Source organism: Nomascus leucogenys, chromosome 2, assembly GCF_006542625.1.
Source record: "Nomascus leucogenys isolate Asia chromosome 2, Asia_NLE_v1, whole genome shotgun sequence".
Taxonomy (NCBI): domain Eukaryota; kingdom Metazoa; phylum Chordata; class Mammalia; order Primates; family Hylobatidae; genus Nomascus; species Nomascus leucogenys.
Window position 1 is genome coordinate 26,935,374 of NC_044382.1, and position 20,493 is coordinate 26,955,866.

At 47.2% G+C, this 20,493-nt stretch overlaps 2 protein-coding genes, 1 long non-coding RNA gene and 1 pseudogene across 8 annotated transcripts in view; 3 read left to right on the forward strand and 1 right to left on the reverse strand.

Annotated features, from left to right (window-relative positions):
* The window catches only part of G3BP1 (G3BP stress granule assembly factor 1), a 40,070-nt gene extending 38,438 nt beyond the window's left edge, over positions 1–1,632 (reverse strand). For 2 of the 5 annotated variants that reach the window (XR_004033024.1, XM_030826177.1), the window contains exon 1: positions 1,506–1,625. The gene's annotated coding sequence lies outside the window, so the exon portion shown is untranslated. Of the gene's footprint in view, positions 1–880; positions 1,201–1,505 lie in introns of those variants that run through there. The other 3 variants (XM_030826187.1, XM_030826190.1, XM_030826196.1) reach the window with 3 other exon arrangements.
* A 1,208-nt stretch (positions 1,633–2,840) lies between these two features.
* LOC100603607 lies at positions 2,841–3,428 on the forward strand. Its single transcript, XR_004033027.1, has one exon. It is a non-coding gene; the product is annotated as an uncharacterized LOC100603607 (long non-coding RNA).
* A 1,231-nt stretch (positions 3,429–4,659) lies between these two features.
* LOC101177147 lies at positions 4,660–7,207 on the forward strand (annotated as a pseudogene).
* A 6,852-nt stretch (positions 7,208–14,059) lies between these two features.
* ATOX1 (antioxidant 1 copper chaperone) overlaps positions 14,060–20,493 on the forward strand; it is a 28,813-nt gene continuing 22,379 nt past the window's right edge. Inside the window, exon 1 of one of the 2 annotated variants that reach the window (XM_030826226.1) lies at positions 14,060–14,227. In XM_030826226.1, coding sequence (XP_030682086.1) covers positions 14,222–14,227 — 6 coding nt within the window. In that variant the 5' untranslated portion in view covers positions 14,060–14,221. The remainder of the gene's footprint in view (positions 14,228–20,493) is intronic. The other variant, XM_030826229.1, reaches the window with a different exon arrangement.

Here is a 20,493-nt window from a genome sequence, read left to right on the forward strand (position 1 = left end):
ACTAAGCCAAGGAGTATGTTGGCTTTTAAATAATCTAAAAGATGGTAACTCTACTAGAAAAATATAAGCTCTAGTCCCTGAAGAAAAGCATCTTGTTTCTGCATATACACAGGAACCCAGCAGAGTAAATGCTAAATAAACGGAGTGTACACAAACTTTCATCCACAGATCTCGACTGTCACAGTTGTTTTTTCCAACACATCTCCAACACCAGTAATTCATCCAGCGTGACAGGCTCCACAGAGGTCAAATGTATACTGTAACTGGGCGCCATCCTTTCTATTCCAATTCCGTATTTTAACCCACAGATGCTAGTGAGATCTTAAACTCGTCGCTTTGCACCTCATTTCCTTCAACCATAAAGTGAATCTTCTCAAGGTCTTTCTCCAAAAGTCTCCTCCAATTAAAAAAAGTAGAGAAAAAAAAAAAAATTCAACGTCTAAAACCGGAGCCTAACTTCCCGCTGGCGGGAATTTCCCATCAGCAATCTTGAGTTTCAAACCCGGTGAGGAACACAGTCCATGTTCATTTGCACTTACTCATCGTTTTCCCTACTTTTTTCCAGAAGCTACGGTGGCGGCACATCTACCCAGGGCCTGTACAAATACACGTAGAAAGGAAGCCCAAACCCTTTTCCTTTGTCACATTCCCACTTCCAACCCTTGTCTCTCTGGAAGCCCAGAACTAGCCCAAGCACAAATGCCGCTGCAGCCTTCTCGGCAGGTGGCCTTTTGAGGCTGATGCTGCCCCGAGGGAAGCGGGGGGCTCGGAGTCAGAGGGCCCGGCGTCAGCAAATCCCCGCCCTTCCCGTGCGTGCCTGTGACCCCGCTCTCCAGACCCGTGCCTTGGGTCGCTACGGAAGGAGAATGGCCGTACCCACCTCGCCAGCTCACTGCAAGAATCAAATGAAAGGCAGAAAAGTGGCTCCGCACAGTGCCGGACACACAGCGAGGGCGTGGAAAGAACATTGCTTGTTACTACCACTCCGTGCACTCGCTGCTCCCTTTACTCCAAGCAAAACCGAAGGCACTTCTGCGACGCGCGGACCGCCAAGACTCCAATCAGACTTTAGTGCTGCCCCCACCCCTAAACGAAAGCCTCCTTCTGGTCCGAACCGACTGGATCCCTTGGCCAGGGGAGGAAAAGACGCCGTAGGCGCGTGGCGGAGAGAGTGGCGGGCGGGAAACGCTGGGTGCGGGCCCCTCGCCCCCGAGACCGCCCTGGGGCCCGGGCGGCGGCCGCGGCTCACTCCCGCCCCGCGAGGCCGTTGGACTCAGCACGCGCACGCGGCGGACACGGCCACGCGCCCCAGCCGGGAGGGGAGGGGGAGCGGGGAGCCGACGCGCGCCCGTCCGTCCGCCGCGCGCGCCTGCGGCCGTTGGGGTGGGGGTGGGGGACGCGCCTGGCGCGGCCTCCGCAAGCGCCACTCAGACTTCTCCCTCTCACAACTGCTGCGGCTCGGCTTAGTCCTCTGGCCTCCCTGCCCCGCCCACACCCCAGCGTACCTACGCGGCTGAGCTGGAGAGGAACTAGCTCTGCTCCACAGAACCGAGGATGGCAGAAACCCCTCACGCAACTGCGTCCGCACACACGCGTGCTCCGCCGCCGGTCTATATAACTGCCACTCACCCTAACTTGTTGCGGCCAGGTCGGGCGACGGGATGACCAATCCCGACCGCGTCCTCCGGGCTCTTCGAGCAGCAATTGGGCACTGACTCGGGGATGAAGGCGTGGCTCTTGATTGGCTTTGACTCATGCCTATGAGACTGTGAGGATCTCGCTTCCCTAGTAACAGATCGGCACTAAGAGAGGCCAATAACCGAAAAGTACAATAGAAAGGCGGGTGAGCAGTTCTTTGACTGATACTCAAAGTAGCCAATAAATGTGTGGGGCTGCTCTTATTCGTTAACACGTCTTCCCCTGGGCGGAGATCCGCTTTCCATGCAGGAGCGGTTGCGCCACAAGGTGGGGCCCGTGTACTTTGGGGAAGTAAACCCCTAGCAACTAGGAGGCGGGCGCCCGAGAGGCCAAGACAGCCTGTGGCCAATCGCAACGCCGGAAGGAGCCGATAGACACGGAGGTTGCTCTGCTCGGAAGAGAGAGCCCCAGGGCCGCCGTGCCCTCTGGGCGGTTGTGAGGCTGTGCAGGCTGCGACTTCTGCCCTCTTCCTTTCCCTGATTTGTTGGATCCGGCCTCCGAGGCCCGTACCCCGCCTTTTCCGCAGATTGGTACCTGGCGAACCAAGTAGTAAAGTTTCCCGGGTTGTTTTCTTTTTATTACAACTTTTTTCTTACGTGCGGTGGCCAAGGGCCTTGCTGCTCTCACCATTACTCAGCACTGCTGCGGGGCAGGGGAAAGAGAGTCGTTCCTGCGTCGCCCGCGGGTTCCCGCCGGAAGGTCGCCGGTGGAAGCGCCTGAGAGCGCGCCCTTCCGCCAGGCGCTTCTGGACGGGCGCCGCGAGGCGGCCGCGGGCGTGTGGCGAGGGTCCCTTTGTGGCGGTTGAGGCACGGTGGTCCGCGCGTGGCTCCAGTGAAGTGTGGGCCCTCGCACCACGTCCCGAGCCGCGCCACTATTGTTCAGCCTCGAATTGCCGCGGGTGGGGGCTTATAATCGTCGCTGCGCGTTTAAAAGGCAACTCGTCCCCTCCTCCTGGCGTTTCAGGCACTGGCGGGGCTACAACTCACGGCTAGCCGGCCCTATTTCTATGGAAATAGCTTTGGTTCCCAGCCGTCAGACACAGACACGCCCCGGTTTGTTCTCGTTCCAGGCATGTGACCAGGCGGGAGGGTCTCCCGCGGAGTTTTGCTGAGAATTTTGGAAATGAAGCACGTGGAGCGCCTATGTCGGGGGAGAGAGGCTGAGCTGAAAGAGCACGGGCGCCTGCCTCAGCCTCTGGGGAGCCGGGCCTGCTCGCCTCCCTGTGCGGGGCTAGTCCGAGCCTGGAACTCGGGAGGCCCAGGAGCGAAGTGAAAGCCCCTTCTGGTCCCCCAGGACTCCACTCCCGCAGCAGCCCGGCTCCGTCGGCGTCAGTGGAGCCCCAGGCCTGGGTCCGAGATGAGCGAGACGCTGCCCCGGCTCGCCGTTGCCCGAGCGCTCCCAAAACCAGGGAACAGGCCCCAGGACAGAAGCCCCTGGAAGTTTCCTGGAGCAGGGCATCTCCAGGATCCTGTTAGCTCTGCAAAGGAATCTGGACTTTATTCTGAGGGCCTTGGAGAACCCCTGCAAAGTTTTTTAAAAGGTGGACTAAGAGATTGGCATTTCACAACATGACTCTCCGAATTGAAACACTTTAATAAGAGAAGATTGACGAAATTTAACATTTGCAAATTAGTAATTTCACCCAGGTGACCCGCGATGAGGGATATGGCTACCCTTCACTTTTGTGGGGAGTTTTAAGTGATACAGATCTTTTTGCCAAGCAATTTCTTTTTTTTTTGAGGCGGAGCCTCGCTCTGTTGCCCTGGCTGGAGTGCAATGACGTGATCTCGGTGGGTGGATCACCTGAGGTCAGGAGTTTGCGCGACCAGCCTGAGCAACATGCGAAACCCCGTCTCTACAAAAAAAAATTCAAAAACTAGCCGGACGTGGTGGCACACGCCTGTAATCCCAGCACTTTGGGAGGCTGAGGTGGGAAAATCACTTGAACTCAGAAGGCAGAGGTTGCGGCGAGTGGAGATCTGCACTCCAGCTTGGGCACCAAAGTAAGACTCTGTCTCAAAAAAAAAAAAAAAAGTCGTCTTTAAAAAAAAAAAATCTGCAAACAAAGAGTTACCAATAGTGATTGCAGAATTGTTTGTGGTAGAAAGAGGCAGAAACAACCGAAATATCTGGCTGTATGATACTGGTTAGAGTACTACAAAACAGTATACTTACAGTAGACTATCATGCAGCCATACAGAAAGTGGGGTAGATCTACTTGTATAGTTATAGAGCAGTCGCCAAGAGGTATCAGTAAATGAAGGAAGCAAAGTGCAGAATAATGGGAAAAGTATTCCTGGGTTTGTATAATAAAGGAAGAGGGATAGCATGGGGTGATTATGTCCATTAAGACATACGTATTGCTTTAGTTATCTGCACTACACATTTGTTCCCATATGTTTTTGCTGTTATACATGCGCAGGTTAGGTCTGGAAGGAGTCACAAGAAAATGTTAATGAATATTAATGATTGCTAAGGGAGACGAACTTTGTCTAGGGCAGCAGAGTCTTAGTTTTCACTGTGTACCCTATAGTACTGTGTTTTTTTTTTTTTTTTTTTGAGACAAGGTGTCACTCTGTCACCCAGCAGGAGTTCAGTGGCACAATCATAGCTCACTGTGACCCCGAACTGCTGGGCTCAAGCAATTCTCTTGCTTCAGCCTCCCCAGTAGCTACAGGCATGCATCATTGTACATAGCTAAATTTTTTTTGTAGAGACAGGGTCTCAGTTTGTTGCCCAAGTTGATGTCAAACTCCTGGCCTCAAGTAGTGCTCCTTCCTCAGTCTCCCAAAGTGCTGGGATTACAGGTGTGAGCCACCATGCCTGGCTGTGTGATTTAAAAAAAAAAAAAAAATGCCTGTATTATTATTTTAATTAGTGTTAGGTATAGATTTTAATAGTGATATGAGGGACTATAATATAGAAACTTTGATCTTTAAAACAAAAGGGATGTAATACATTAGCCCTTGTAGATAGGTATATGAGATGGGTGTTTTGCGGGGGGTTTTCTTGTTTTTGAGACAAGGTCTCACTGTCACCCAGGCTGAAGTGCACTAGCAAGATCACAGCTTACTTCAGTCTCAACCTCCTGGGTTCAAGTGATCCTCCTACCTCAGCTTCTCAAGTACCCGGGACCATAGGTATGTATCACCAAGCCCAGCTAATTTTTTTTTAATTTTTGTAGCTATAAGGTATCACTGTGTTGCCCAGACTGGTCTTGAACCCCTGGGCTCAAGCAGTTCTCCCACCCCAGCCTCCCAAAGTGCTGGGATTACAGGCATGAGCCACTTCACCCAGCCTTACAAGAGGTTTTGAAAATGAGGCATCCATGTTTTAATTCACCTCCCCGAAAACTGCTAACCTCTTTGCCTTTTGCTCCTTACCATGCAAAGATCATACAAAGATCCAGGCCAAGTGTGGTGGCTCACGCCTGTAATCCCAGCACTTTGCGAGGCTGACGCGGATGGATCACTTGAGGCCAGGAGTTCGAGACCAGCCTGCCCAACATGGTGAAACCCCCACCTCTACTAAGAATACAAAAATTAGCCAGGTGCCTGTAATCAGTTGCAGCTACTCGGGAGGCTGAGGCAGGAGAATCGCTAGAACCCAGGAGGCAGAGGTTACAGTGAGCCAAGATCGCACCACTGCACTCCAGCCTGGGCAACAGAGCAAGACTCTGCCTCAAAAAAATAAAATTAAATTAAAATAAAATAAAATAAAATCATGCAAAGATCCAAAGAGGCCCTTTACTGGCTTAGAAAGACATGCCTAATTGCATTCCTCCATTCTTTGGCATTGTCTCTTGGCAAATACGTCACCTCCTCAGACTCTGTGGAGCACTGACCATGCACCAGGTACCTTGCAAATATTCTTTCCAAGAACAATCTCATTTAATATTCACAACATCCCTATTTCCTATTTCTCAAGTACAAAAACAGGCTCAGAGAGGTAAACAATTTGCCCTTGGTCACATAGCTAGGGCTAGAAGCTAGGACTCTCCGACTTCAAGTCCATGTTCTTTTACCCACTCTCGATACTGCCCAGAGAACGAAGATACAGTTATGAATACAGAAAAGGGGCATAGTCTTCTCAGAAACCCCTGAAAGGCTGGGGCTTCTCCTTCAATATCTCAGGCGTGACACCAGATAATGCTGCATAGACAAACTTCCAAGTGATTTGAGAGTTCTGAAGTCCATGGCAAATCTTGATCATCTGCAGCCAAAGCTCTTTGCAAAAGGTTCTTTGGTGCACACTCTGGTACCACATACTAGAAGTCCTCACTTCCTGTGGCTTACAAGAGGAATAAATAACATAGCATATATATCAAGCACCTATTATGTGACAGTTACAGTTTTTCAAGTCATCCTTACAAAAACTCTATGAAGTATTAACTCTTTTACAGGTGTAGAAACTATGGCTCAGAAAGGCTAAATGACTGGCCCATAGCTGGAAAGGGGCAGAGCTCAGAATCAGACTCAGGTTTATAGCACTTGAAATTCAAAGGCCAATAAGGAAAAAAGAAACAAGAATAAAATATACGTTAGACCTCATCTAAGGCCAGGCCCAGTGGCTCAGGCCTGTAATCCCAGCACTTCGGGAGGCTGAGTTGGGCGGATCACTTGAGGCCAGGAGTTCGACACCAGCCTGGCCAACATGGTAAAACCCCGTCTGTACTAAAAATACAAAAAATAGCCGGGTGTGGTGATGCATGCCTGTAATCCCAGCTACTCAGGAGGCTGGGGCAGGAGAATCGCTTTAACCCAGGGGGTGAAGGTGGCAGTGAGCTGAGATTGTGCCACTGCGCTCCAGCCCTGGGTGACAGAGTGAATGAGACTCTGTCTAAAAAAAAAAAAAAAAAAAAAAAAAAAACTACAAACAGCTCATTTCGACAGATAGGGAAACCAAAGCAAAAAGAAGTTAAATAATTGTTCAATCATGACGTTGTGAAAAATGATACTTTGCCCTTTCCTCAGCTGCCACCAAGGTGCTTGGTCCTTCCGAGGAAGCTAAGGCTGCGTTGGGGTGAGGCTGTCACTTCATCCAGCGACTAGCACCGCCTCTGGCAATGCCAGCCCCACACTCGCCTGCGCCATGGCCTCCATCTCCGAGCTTGCCTGCGTCTACTTGGCCCTCATTCTGCACGATGATGAGGTGACCGTCATGGAGGTTAAGATCAATACCCTCATTAAAGCAGCCAGTGTAAATGTTGAACATTTTGGCCTGGCTTGTTTGCAAAGGCCCTGGCCAACGTCAACATTGGAAGCCTCATCTGCAATGTAGGGGCTGGTGGACCTGCTCTAGCAGCTGGTGCTGCACCAGCAGGAGGTCCTCCCCCCTCCACTGCTGCTGCTTCGGCTGAGGAGAAGATAATGGAAGCAAAGAAAGAAGAATCTGAGGAGTCTGATGATGACATGGGCTTTGGTCTTTTTGACTAAACCTCTTTTATAATGTGTTCAATAAAAAGCTGAACTTTACTGCTGTTGATCTTGCCCATAGTTTGGGAATGTGCTCTGCAAAAATGGCCTCAGTTTTGTGATGTTGGCTTTTAACCTATTCTGCCATGACACAGGCTGGATTTTGCCTGCCACCATTGCTTGATGTGCGATCTTAGACAATCCTGATGCTAACAAGAAGGCACCTCTGGTACAGTGTTGAAAGCTGCACTGGGGTGGCAGGAGGAAGGATCAGAGCAGATGCTTTGTCCAGGTTATAATATTTATATCAAGTTTATAATAAGTGATAAACTACATTCTTTATACTGATAGACTACACTGGGGGTGGAGGGTAATACAGACTTCAGCTTTAGAAGCCTCCTGGGTAGTTAACCTATACAATCCTGCCTAAGAATTTTGACCTATGCTGAATGTTGACTGCTACATCCCAAGGTTGTAAAGCAACAAGACCTAGCTGTGTAATGTCTCAACAAATGCTTGGGAGTTTTACAATAACACTGAAGGAGTGCAGAAACTAAACCATTAAGGTCCCCAGTTGCACAAAGTGGATAAAACAAGATTCAAACCTGTGTTCCAAAAACTAAGAGCTTTTTTGTTTGCCAATTAATAATAGCATGAATGGAAATTTTGACTTTTCAGGCTTGGATTTATATAATAAACTGTGGGTATTGTGTGTTCAGAGTAGCTATTACGTGCCAGGCACTTGGCATATGAATGAGTCTTATCCTTACCTCCATCAGCATTTAATAGATAGACATTCAGTGATGAAAAAAAAAAAGTTGGCAAGGGTGTGAGAAATAATTACTCTCATATACTGCTAGCACAAAATATAAATTAGCATAGGCTTTCTGAGGGCAGTTTGCTATCATCTAGTAAAATTTAAAATCCACACACCCTATGATGCAGAAATTCTACTTTTTGGTATCTACTTTGAAGAAACATTCCCACGTGTATACAGAGAGCACAAATGTTATTATAGCACTGTTTATAATATGGCAAAATAGTCTTTTTTATGGAATAGCTAAATTTAGTATATCCATACTAGAAAAATTTTTGTAGCAATTTGAAAGATTGAGCTAGTTCATATATGTGCGTGTTTACATTCAAATATTTTTAAAATATTTATATAAAAAACACAAATTTCCAAAGCAGATTGATAATTTTAAAAAGTGTCTTGCAAATTATGTATAGTATATCATATATGCTTTAAAAATACCAACAACTAGCCAGGTGCAGTGGCTCATGCCTGTAATCCCAGCACTTTGGGAGGCTGAGGCGGGTGGATCACAAGGTCAGGAGTTCAAGACCAGCCTGGCCAACATGGTGAAGCCCCATTTCTACTAAAAATACAAAAATTAGCCGGCCGTGGTGGTACATGCCTGTAATCCCAGCTACTCAGGAGGCTGAGGCAGGAGAATTGCTTGAACCCGGGAGGCAGAGGTTGCAGTCAGCCAAGATCACACCACTGCACTCCAGCTTGGGCAACAGAGCAAAACTCCATCTCAAAAAAAAAAAAAAAAAATATATATATATATATATACACACACACCAACTATACATTCATGTATGTTTATTAATGTTTGTGAATGCATTAAAAAAGTCAGGATGGATATACAGCAATCTGATAGCAGTTGCTACTTCTGCAGAAGAGAATGATACAAGGGTTTTAAAGAGATTTTCATTTTATGTGTATTGTTTTGAAAGTTTTTTACATTAAGAAATTTCCCCCAGATGTGGTAGCTCACACCTGTAATCCCAGCACTTTGGGAGGCCAAAGTGGGTGGATCATTTGAGGTCAGGAGTTTGAGACCAGCCTGACCACCATGGTGAAACCCCATCTCTACTAAAAATACAAAAAAAAAAATTAACTGGGCCTGGTGATGCATGCCTGTAATCTCAGCTTCTCAGGACACTGAGGCAGGAGAATAACTTGAACTCAGGAGATGGTGGTTGTAGTGAGCCAAGATCATGCCACTACACTCCAGCCTGGGCGACAGAGCAAAACTCCACCTCAAAAAAAAAAAAAAAAAAAAAAAAAAAAGAAAGTTTTCATATGTTATTTTAAAAACTAACTTGTCATAACCCTAAGAATAGATTCTGGGTGCTTACTGTGCACTAGCCACCGAGCTGAATATTTTGAGTGTTGTCTTATTGCTCACCACAGCACGATGAGCTACGTCTAATTATTATCTTTATTTTACAAGAGAAGAGACAGGGTCAGAGAGATTAAATGCCTGAAACAGTGAGGAACTGAACGCAGGTTTGTCTGGGTTGTCTCATTAAACACATCTTTAGAAACCTGAAGCCCCAGGGGTACAGAGAACAAAGGAGGAAGAGGACAGCATGGCAAATGTTCCCTGACCATTGGCTGCTATGTTGGGAGTCCACTAAAGAATGCTGTGGACTATGATGGCTTCTAAGATGATCACTGTCCCCTCACATGGCAGAAGGGCAAAAAGGGCTTATGGTACTCCCTTCAACATCTTTTATAAATTCTCTAATCCCATCCATGAGGGTTCTTCCGTCATTACTTAATCACTTCCCAAAGGCCCCACTTCCTAATACTATCACATTGGCAATTAGGTTTCAACATATGAATTTTGGCAGGGCACTTTCAGATCAGTGCCATTCTATATGGTGACTCTCCCTCAAACCAGGTCCTTGAGCAAAAGCGATTTGCACAGAGCCACTCCTTCAACTTCAACCTATTCAGCCAGTTACGGGCATATCACATGAGAAATAAATCTTTGTTGTTTTAAGCCATTGAGGCTTTGGGATTGTTTGTTACTACAATATTACTTGGCCTATCCTGTTAGTTATAGACATGTTTCCAGATCTTTCAGTTTTTCAGGAGATATTAAAACTCTAGGTTATGTGACTCAGTGTTCTTTTTTTTAAAACATTTACTAATAGTACAAAAACTTTTTGGTCTCGTCTAAAAAATACAATGGAAATATTCTGAGGACTTTAGCTGAATAGGTTTCACCCTTTTTATTATTATTATTATTATTATTATTATTATGGAGACAGAGTCTCGCTCTGTCACCCAGGCTTGAGTGCAGTGGCGCGATCTCGGTTCACTGCAACTTCCACCTCTGGGGCTCAAGCGATTCTCCTGCCTCAGCCTCCCGAGTAGCTGGGATTACAGGTGCCCACCACAATGCCGAGCTACCTTTTGTACTTTTAGTAGAGACGGGGTTTTGCCATGTTGGCCAGGCTGGTCTTGAACTCCTGACCTCAAGTGATCCACCTGCCTCTGCCTCCCAAAGTGCTGGGATTACAGGCGTGAGCCACCACACCTGGCCATCACCCTTTTTAAAAACGTCTTTAGGCCAGGTGCGATGGCTCACACCTGTAATCCCAGCACTTTGAGAGGCCGAGGCAGGAGGATTGCTTATGAGAGCAACCTGGTCAACATGCCAAGACCCCATCTCTACAAAAATACAAAAAAAATTAGCTGGGTGTGGTGGCATGCACCTGTGGTCCCAGCTACTCAGGAGGCTGAGGTCGGGGGATCCCTTGAGCCCAGGAGGTCACAGCTGCAGTGTGTCATGTTCACGCTACTACACTCCAGCCTAGGTGACACAGCAAGACCCTGTCTCAAAAAATAAAAGTTAAAAACTATTTAGAATTTTTATATTTAAAAATGCTTTTCCTAGTCTTGTAATAAGAAAGCAACTAATTTTACATGTCAGTCTAGAAATAAATAAATTTATTTATGTTTATTTTGAGACAGGGTCTTGCTCTGTCGCACAGACTGGATTGTGGTGGCACAATCATGGCTCAGTGCAGCCTTGACCTCCTGGGCTCAAGTGATCTTCCCACCTCCGCCTCCCAAGTAGATGGGACTACAGGCGCACAACACCATGTCCAGCTAATTTTTAAATTTTTTGTAGAGATGAAGTCTCGCTATGTTGCTGGGCTGGACTTGAAGCAGTTCTCCTGCCTGGGACTCCCAAAGTGTTGGGATTACAGGCGTGAGCCACCATGCCCTATTTTTAATTGTAAAACATACAGAACGTAAAATTCCTCTTTCTAACCATTTTTAAGTGTATAATTCAGTGGCATTAAGTATATTCACAATGTTGTACAAGCATACTCAGAGTTCTTAACTGTTGTCAACTAATCAAAAAATATTTTGAATACTTTAGGAACTGAATAAAATGTGTCTGTAGACCCAGTTCTGCCAGCATGAGGCTCTGCAGGACACCATGCTGCCTCTCCCAAGCCTGCAGTCCACGCTCCCTCAGCTTCCACTTCATAGCCCTTCTCTTCTCATGCATGCCTTGGCTGCTCTGAGGGCCCTTTCAGCTCAGAATCTTTGGTCCCAGATAAAGGGTCCCTTGGTGGATGAAGCAGTGAGGCAAATAGTGTATACCTGTGTTATGATACAAAAAATAGACACTTGGTTTCCTGCGGTGGGGATAGCGGGGAGCAGGCAGCAGCTACAAAACCTTTCTTCACAAAGAATTAAACTCCCCAGCATCTGTCAAAGAAAGGGTCATCCCAGGAGGCTGGGTCTAGAGGTAGATTATACCAGGAAGAACCTACCATCTACACATGCCTACAGTGTGTACATTCCTATCCTTGCAACAACACTGTCACCCAGAAAGCAGGGATTCTATATGCCCATTTCCCAGGCTCACTGGCTTAGTGATGGCTCATTGCCGGTGATCCCAGCACTTTGGGAGGCCAAAGTGGGCGGATCACAAGGCCAGGAGTTCGAGACCAGCCTGGCCAACATGGTGAAACCCTGTCTCTACTAAAAATACTAAAAATACAAAAATTAGCCAGGCGTGGTGGTGGGCGCCTATAATCCCGGCTACCCAGGAGGTGGACATTGCAGTGAGCCAAGATTGCGTCACTGCACTCCTGCCTGCGTGACAGAGCAAGACTCCATCTCAGAAAAAAAAAAAAAAAAAAAAGCAAAGAAAGAAAAGGATTGATAGGTACTATTAAGGAATAATAATCTTTTTTGTTTTTTTTTAAATACAGGGTCCCATTCTGTCATCCAGGCTGGAGTGCAGTGGTGTACTTATGGCTCAATGCAGCCTTGACTTCCTGAGCTCAAGTGATGCTCCCACCTCAGTCTCCTGAGTAGCTGGGACCACAGGCATATGCCACCACACCCGGCTAATTTTTGTATTTTTTGTAGAGCCGGGGTTTCACCATGTTGCTTAGTCTGGTCTCAAACTCCTGGCTCAAGTGATCCTCCCACTTAGGCCTCTCAAAGCAGTGGGATTACAGGTATAAACCACTGCATCTGGCCCAGGAATAATCTCTAAGATATTTTATAACGTGAGAAAAGCAGGATGCAAAACTATGTATAGTATGCCTTTTGTTTAAGAAGGAGAGGTCAGGGTAGGAGGGAGACCTACTTTTCACTGTATGCTACTTTGTTATTTGAAAATTAAACAGTAGGCACATTGGGATTCCACCAGCAAATCCTACACTTATCCGAGATAACTTCTAGTAACACTGGCTGTGGTTCATTTCATGCTTATTTTAATGTAAATACACGGAATGTATGTATATATTTATGCAGGAACTACAGTCTGGCATATTTTCTTCTCCTCTTTAATAGGTCTTTATTTGTAATCTTTAACAGATCTTTATAAAGCTGTCTTCTCTTTAAATTGCTGTCTCTAGGCTTAGTCATCCCCCCAACCCATACCCCTAATTCTCTAAAACATGCCGTGGGTGGTTCACCCTGTGCACTGTTGCCTTTGGGAAGGATTTCCTTCCCTCATGTCCACTCTCTGCCTTCCCTCATGGCAATCTAGCTATCCCTAGCCCCAGCGCACAGTTGCACCCAGGACTACCAAGATGCTAAGCCTTGCCCGTACGGTACCTAATGTGCCAATACCCTCTTTCCCTCTCCTCCTCGCCCCCTTCCCTTCCATCTTTAGGGAATTCCTGGCAGGTTGGGTAGGGGATGAATGGTTAAGGGGTATTTTGTGAGCAGCGGAAGACCCAGTGCCAGGGAGGCCAACAGAGGGCCTAGCAGTTAGAGAATACTTATATATTTTTGGTGCCTACCATGTGCCAAGCAATGTGCTAAGAAGTTTGCATACATTACATGTATTCCAACAATACTGCAAAGTAGGTTTCTTGGAGGGAACCATGTGTCCTTGTTTGCCTGAAACAGTCATGGCGTTTACCTGTTGTCCTGGCAAAATTATTAATAGCATCTCCTTTCTCTAGCAAAAGGTTTAGATAAAAAATTGTATAGTGACCTTAACTGTCCCCATCTTATACGTGAGGATATCGAGGCTTAGAGAGGTAAGTTCATCTGCCCAGGGTCACACGGCTGGTAAATGATAGGGCTGAGATTAAAACTCTAGTCAGTATGGCTCTGCTAGGGACTGAACTCTGACATGGACATGAATTGTGTCCCCCCAAATTCCTATGTTGACACCCTAACCCCCAATGCGACTGCATTTGGAGACAGAGCCTGTGATAGGGCGATAAAGGCTAACTGAGGTCCAGATTATTGCCTCCTCCCCAGGCTGCCTCTCTTCCACAACCGCCCCCACCCCACTCCAGTCAGGGCCCTTCCTCCTCTGCCACGACAGCTCTGCTAACCCTGCGCTGTCACTGCCTGCGTCCTTCGCAGGCTCCTGCTACATCTTTTCCACCGCTGCGTCCTCGTTGGCTGGCGCTCAATAAATATTGACTCGGTGAATAAATGAGTGAAACTGTCCTTTTAGGGATGGATGGATCTGTCCTGTTCAAGGCGGTGCCCTTCTCTGGTATTCCCTAACACAAGCTTGACCCGAAGTAGGCGTTCTGAAAAAGGCCGACAGTCGATGGAGGGCAACGCAGCGTCCCTCTCACCTCCTCTCTCCGTCCAGGCCGGGTGACCACCGGCCCTGCCCGCGGAAAGGAGGCGGTGCGGCCGGCAGAGATCAGGCCCGGAGGGGCGGGGCCTCCCTCGCGGCCCGGCCCGGAGTGGGAGGGGCCTCCGGGACGGGGCCTCTAGCGCGCACTCTCGGAAGCGCAGTCGAACCCGCCCTCCGAGTCCAGAGAGGCGCTGCTGCCACCGCCGCCACACCGCCGCTGCCTCAGTCATGCCGGTGAGTGGTTGCGCCGTCCCCGCCACGCAGACTTGCAGTCCCGGGTTGCTTCTCGGCTGCACAGCCGCTTGACCGGATGCCGATCTTGAAGGGCTCAGGCGGCGGCCGGAGCCGCTGTTGTCCCCCAGCTTACCCCACCCAGCCCCCAGCTTTTGCGACCCTTCGGAAAATGGGACCCGAAGGGAGTTTAATCTGGGAGCCAGGCTTCAAAACGTCGGAGCTAGAAGGCCTCCAGGGGCGACAAGCCCACACCTTCCCTGCGTACACGGAGAAACAGAACCAGAGAGGTGGCAGGGGGTGGGGGAGTTGGTTGCCAGCGGAAACTGAGACGCCTAGTCCCTGAGCCTTCCTCCTGGCTGCCTTGCCCGCGGAGGTGGCCTGAAGGAGGGCAGTGGGGAGCCTCTGGACAAGGGGGTGGACCCGGTTATTCCCTCACGGACCGGGCAGGTTTTCAGAGGTTCATGCTTTTCTTCATTTCCCTGCCCACTCTGGCCTACTTTTCAGGTCAACTCTGGGCAACACTGAATGGAGACACTTTCTCAGCCTGAACCCATAAGCCCCAGAGAGGTTCAGGAACCCCCCGCAAAGTCACCAGTTGCTCAGTGGCAGAGTCTGGGAAGTTAGTCTTAGCCTGCCTTTGCAGATCACTCAGTCTTATCACATATATTGTTGCTCGTGGCCTCGTTTTTTATATAAAGAATTGAGGCCTTTGACAGATAAAAATATAAAAAGCCCAGTAACTTATTCCAGGTCGTGTTGAAGTTGGCAGAGCCAGGATTCAGCTCCTTATCCCTAGGCTCCCCGTCTCTCCAGGCCTGACCACATGGGAGGTGCCAGGCAAAAGCAGTCACACCGGCTTGGGAGGATGCTCTGATCTCAGTTGCATCTTGGTTAGGGTAATGTGGTGTTTAGCATTTTTTTCAGGGTGCCTAATTCATGGCTCTGGGCCAGGTGGATACCCAGAGGTATCCCACAGATGCCATGTCTTTGCATCCTGTCTTTAGGGAGCTGGCAGGTGAGCCTGAGGCCCCCTGGACAGAGCCACTAACATCTCAGGTGTCATTTCCCGTGGGTCTTGCCAGGTGCCTTAAGACAAATCCTCCAACAACAAAGTATGGATAAGGAATCTGATACAATCAGCCCTACCAGTTGAGCAAGTCAGCCTGTGGCAATGGTAGAAGACAGTATTAATCGCCCTGGGGCTTGGAGAGTGAAGGCCACCAGGATTTTTTTGTGGTGGGTGGCAATGAGGAAAAGTCCAGCTTGATCATCACTGTATTCTGTATCTTCTTTCTGGAGATTTTGACAAAAGACCCTCTGGAGCAGATGATAGGAATGAGGAGGGCACTTGGCACCATGTACCACAAGATGAACAGCTGAAGGAAGGAGGGTGTTAGTCAAAGGACTTCCTCAAAACTGGAAAGGGAAGAAAAAAATATATATATATACACATACTGGAAGGGGAAGAGTGTGTTACCTGAGAGTTTTCTCAGACAAATGCCCGAGAGCACAGGGTTTGGAATCCCAGAAACCTCTGAAAATCTGTGCCCCAGCTTGCCAACTGGGTGACCTCAGGCGAGTTACTTTATCTCACTGCCTTGATTTCCTCATCTGTAAGATAGGGACAAAAACTTTGACCTCACAGGACGGTTGTTAGTATTAATTGGAAGAATGCCAGTAAAATATGTCCCCTAGCCACTGTTACATCTAGTCCCCAAGAAATGGTAGCTCATGTGTAGACATAGGACAAGTGGGCTAGAGCTATAGGCAGGTGAGGCCGGGCATGGTGGCTCACGCCTGTAATCCCAGCACTTTGGGAGGCCCAGGCGGGCAGATCACTTTAATGCAGGAGCTTGAGACCAACTTTGGCAACATGATGAAACCCTGGCTCTACAAAAAATTAGCCAGATGTGGTGGCCCATGCCTATAGTCCCAGCTCCTTGGGATGCTGAGGTGGGAGGATTGCTGGAGCCTGGGAGGTTGAGGTTGCAGTGAGCCATGATCGTGCCACTGCATTCCAGCCTGGGTGACAGACTGAAAGTGAAACCCTGTCTCAAAAGAAAAAAAAAAAAGGGAAGGAAGGAAGGAGAGAGAAAGAAAAGAAAGAAGAGAAGAGAAAACTATAGGCAGGCAGCTTTCAATCCCATTTTAACAAGATCTCAGTGGTTAAGCATTGAGGTTTTAGAGACTGACTATGTTCAGTTCAGGCCCTACTCAGCCGAATCACCGTGAGTGTGTGAACTAACCCCTAAATCTCAGTTTCCTCATTTGTCAAGAAGGGATAATAATAGGCCGGGCACGGTGGCTAATGCCTGTAATCCCAGCACTTTGGGAGGCTGAGGCAGGCAGATCACGAAGTCAGGACTTCGAGACCAGCCTGGCCAACATGTTGAAACCCTGTCTCTACTAAAAATACAAAAAAATTAGCCGGGCATGGTGTCGGATGCCTGTAGTCCCAGCTACTCGGGAGGCTGAGGCAGGAGAATCACTTGAACCCAGGAGGCGGAGGTTGCAGTGAGCCGAGATCATGCCACTGCACTCCAGCCTGGGTGACACTGCGAGACTCAGTCTCAAAAAAAAAAAGAATCCGGCAAGATTTCCCTGGAGCAAAGAAAGCCTAGGTTCATATTCCATACTCAGTAGTTATTTGCCACATGACTGCAGGCTACCTAGTGAACTCTTGGGAACTTCACTTTCCTCCTGAGTGAAATAAGATAAATAGCTCTCTTTCCAGGCTCAGTGAGGACTAACTAGATACTGTATAAAGAGAATTTGACATATAATAGACAGTCAGTAGATTTAGCTCTTATGTTGATCTTGCAAACCCTTCAAATCTTTGGCTCAGTATGTAAGTACAAACCATTAATGAATTGATTTTCTGCTGGTTATCCTAGAGCAAGACTCAGCAAATGTTTACAAAGCCCAGATAGTAAACATTTTAGTCTTCACAAAACATAGGGTCTCTGGTACAACTACTCAACTCTGCCATTATAGTGCAGAAGTAAACAAATGAGTTTGGCTGTGGTTTTTTGTTTTTGTTTCTTTTTCTTTTTTTTTTTTGAGACAGAGTCTCGCTCTCTCACCAGGCTGGAGTGCAATGGCATGGTCTTGGCTCACTGCAACCTCTGCCTACCGGGTCAAGCGATTCTCCTGCCTCAGCCTCCTGAGTAGCTGGGACTACAGGCGCACGCCACCACTACACCACAGCTAATTTTTGTATTTTTAGTAGAGATGGGGTTTCACCATGTTGGCCAGAATGGTCTCGATCTCTTGACCTCGTGATCCTCCCCCCTCGGCCTCCCAAAGTGCTGGGATTACAGGCATGAGCCACCACACCTGGCCAATTTGGCTATGTTTTAACAAAACTCTTTGTAAAACAGGTAGCTTGTAGTGTGCCAATCCATGTTCCAGAGCATCATCATTTTTTTTTTCCAAAACAATTGTTTTCTTTTAAATTAAATGGAGCCATGATCTCACTGTATTGCCCAGGCTAGTCTCAAACTCCTGGGTTCAAGTGATCCTCCCATTTCAGCTTCCCAAAGTGTTGGGATTACAGGTGTGAGCCACTGCACCCAGCCTTTTAAAAATTTATTTATTTATTTATTTATTTATTTTTGAAACAGCCCTGCTCTGTTGCCCAGGCTGGAGTGCAGTGGCACGATCTCGGCTCACTGCAACCTCCGCCTTCTGGGTTCAAGCGATTTTCCTGCCTCAGCCTCCCAAGTAGCTGGGATTACAGGCACCTGCCACCATGCCTGGCTAATTTTTTTTCTATTTTTAGTAGAGAAACAGGTTTTGCCATGTTGGCCAGACTGATCTCGAACTCCTGACCTCAGGTGATCTGCCTGTCTCAGCCTCCCAAAGTGTTGAGATTATAGGCATGAGCCACATTGCCCAGCCTAAAAAAATTTTTTAATAGAGGAGAGCATCATCTCAGACTGTAATGTGGGCAGGAATGACTTGGGTGTCTTGTTAAAATGAGGATTCTGATTCCGGACTTCTGGGAAGGGACTTGAGATTCTGCATTTCTGACAGGCTCTCAGGTGATGCTCATATTGTTGGGCTGAGGACCACATTTTAAAGACAAGATTTTGTAATACCTACTACAAATCCTTCTTTCCAGAATTTGTTATTGTTGCTGTCTTTGAATAGTTATGAAACAAGATGAAAAAATCAGAGATGTTTAGAAGAAAGGAAAGACTGACTATTTTCTTTAAGGCAGATTTTGCAGATTTGGCCTTAATAAAAGGAGTGGTACTAGGCACAAAGGTCAAGCAATCTACGCTGGAAAATCAAGCTGCTTAACTCTTGGTCTTGGTTTCCTCTGTAAAGCACAGTGACAATCCAGACTCAGTGGTGGTTAGAGATTTGGAAAGCGTTTGAGAAGCCACTTAGCCACTTTATTTTCAGGTTTGTAGTTTTGCCTCCTGGTCTCTCCCCAGTAGGTTAAAAATGGGGAGTGGTAGGGCCCGCTCCACATCCACAGAGTCAGTTGAGGCAGATGTCTGGGAGCTGCACTTTCCACAAGGTCCCCAGATTCTTCCTATGCACACTGAAGTTGAAAAAAATTGAGTTAGCTAATACCCTTTTGGTATAGATTAGGTAACTGGAGCCCTTCTGGAGCAGAGATTTTGCCTGTGGTTTTCTAGCAAGATATATCACTACGCCCAGGATTCCAATTGAGGTAATAGACTTGAAATATTTTGAAGTGCTCCATGAAAAATGTAGCCATTGATTTTTGAAGGGAAACAGGAGAGACAAATGGAAGAAATTAATAATCCAATAGCTAACCTTTTACCCAATGGAACCTAGTACTAGGCTCTAACTTCCTTAATGTATTAGTTATCTATTGCTCCTTAGTAATTATCCCAAAACTTTGTAGTATAAAACAACAAATATATTTATAGTAACTCACACAGTTTCTGAGTCAGGAATTTGGGAACAGCTTGGCCTAGTGTCTCCAGCTCAGAGGCTCTCATAAAGTTGCAGTGAGATGTTGGCTGGAGCTGCATTCATCTGAAGGCTTGACTGGAGCTGGAGAATCCACTTCCAAGATGGCTCACTCACATGCTTGTTAGCTGGAGGGTTCAGTCTCTCACTTTGTGGACCTCTCCTTATGGTTGCTTGAATATCTTTGTAATTTAGTAGCTGACTTCCTCTAGTGCAAGTGAACCCAGAAATGGAGCAAGACAGAAGTCACAGTGTCTTTTATGACATTGTGATAGCTTCAGAAGCCACATAACCTCACTTCAAGCCATATTCTATAAGACACACAGACCAACCTGAGATATTTGGAATGGGATTACTCAAGGGCATAAATACCAGAGGCAGAGATCATTGAGGCCATCTTGGATGCTGGCTACCACACTTAAAATCCTGTGTTCATCCCATTCACAAATCTAGAGAGGGACTCTTACCCTCAATTTTCAGATGTGGAAACTAAGGCATAGAGAAGTAACTTATTGATGATCATGCAACTAATAGTGCCAGAGCTGGTATCTGAAGCCATATTTATCTGATTTCAGATGGTCTCATTTCCAGAGATTTTAAAATAAAGTATTGGTATAAGTAATCCTTGTGTGAAAGCAAAGCAAAAGACCCAGAAGTTCAAACCAGCCATGCCAATTATCCATTGACTCAAAAATATGTTTTAAGCACCTACTCTGTCCAGGCATTGTTCCGAGTATTATGAATCCAGTAGTGAACTGAACAAAACTTCTGTCTTCTGGGAGCTTACCTTCAGACCCTTGATCTGTTAGATATCCTAGAGACTGAAGAATGTAGAGCTTACATGAAGACTAGGAGCCGGGGATCCCTTCCTGCCTGGCCTCCAACCCACTGGGGAACCCAGGCAATCCTTTCTCTTCCCTGGACCCAGATGCTGCCTCTGAGAATGCGGCCCTTGGATGAAAGCAGAATCACCTGGGATAATGAGTGGACATAACAGATTCCCCAGCCCAGACCTGCTTACCAGAACCTGTAGTTTTTGCAAGCTGCAGGTGACTCTAATGCAGAAAATAATTTTCTGGTTCATAAGTGGGCCCACCAGATCAGCATTGCTTACAGTATGGGGGCCCATCCCTGTCAGAGTTATTGGTGGCCCTGAGACAAAGCTCATAGCTCAAGAATCAGTGTTTTGAAGGTAGGACTGAGAAAAAGCATTTTAAACTAGATCTCCAGGTGATTCTATTCACTATATGCCAGACACTGCTAAAGGATTTATAGGGATGATTCCATTGAATACAACCTGTGAGGCAGAAACTCTT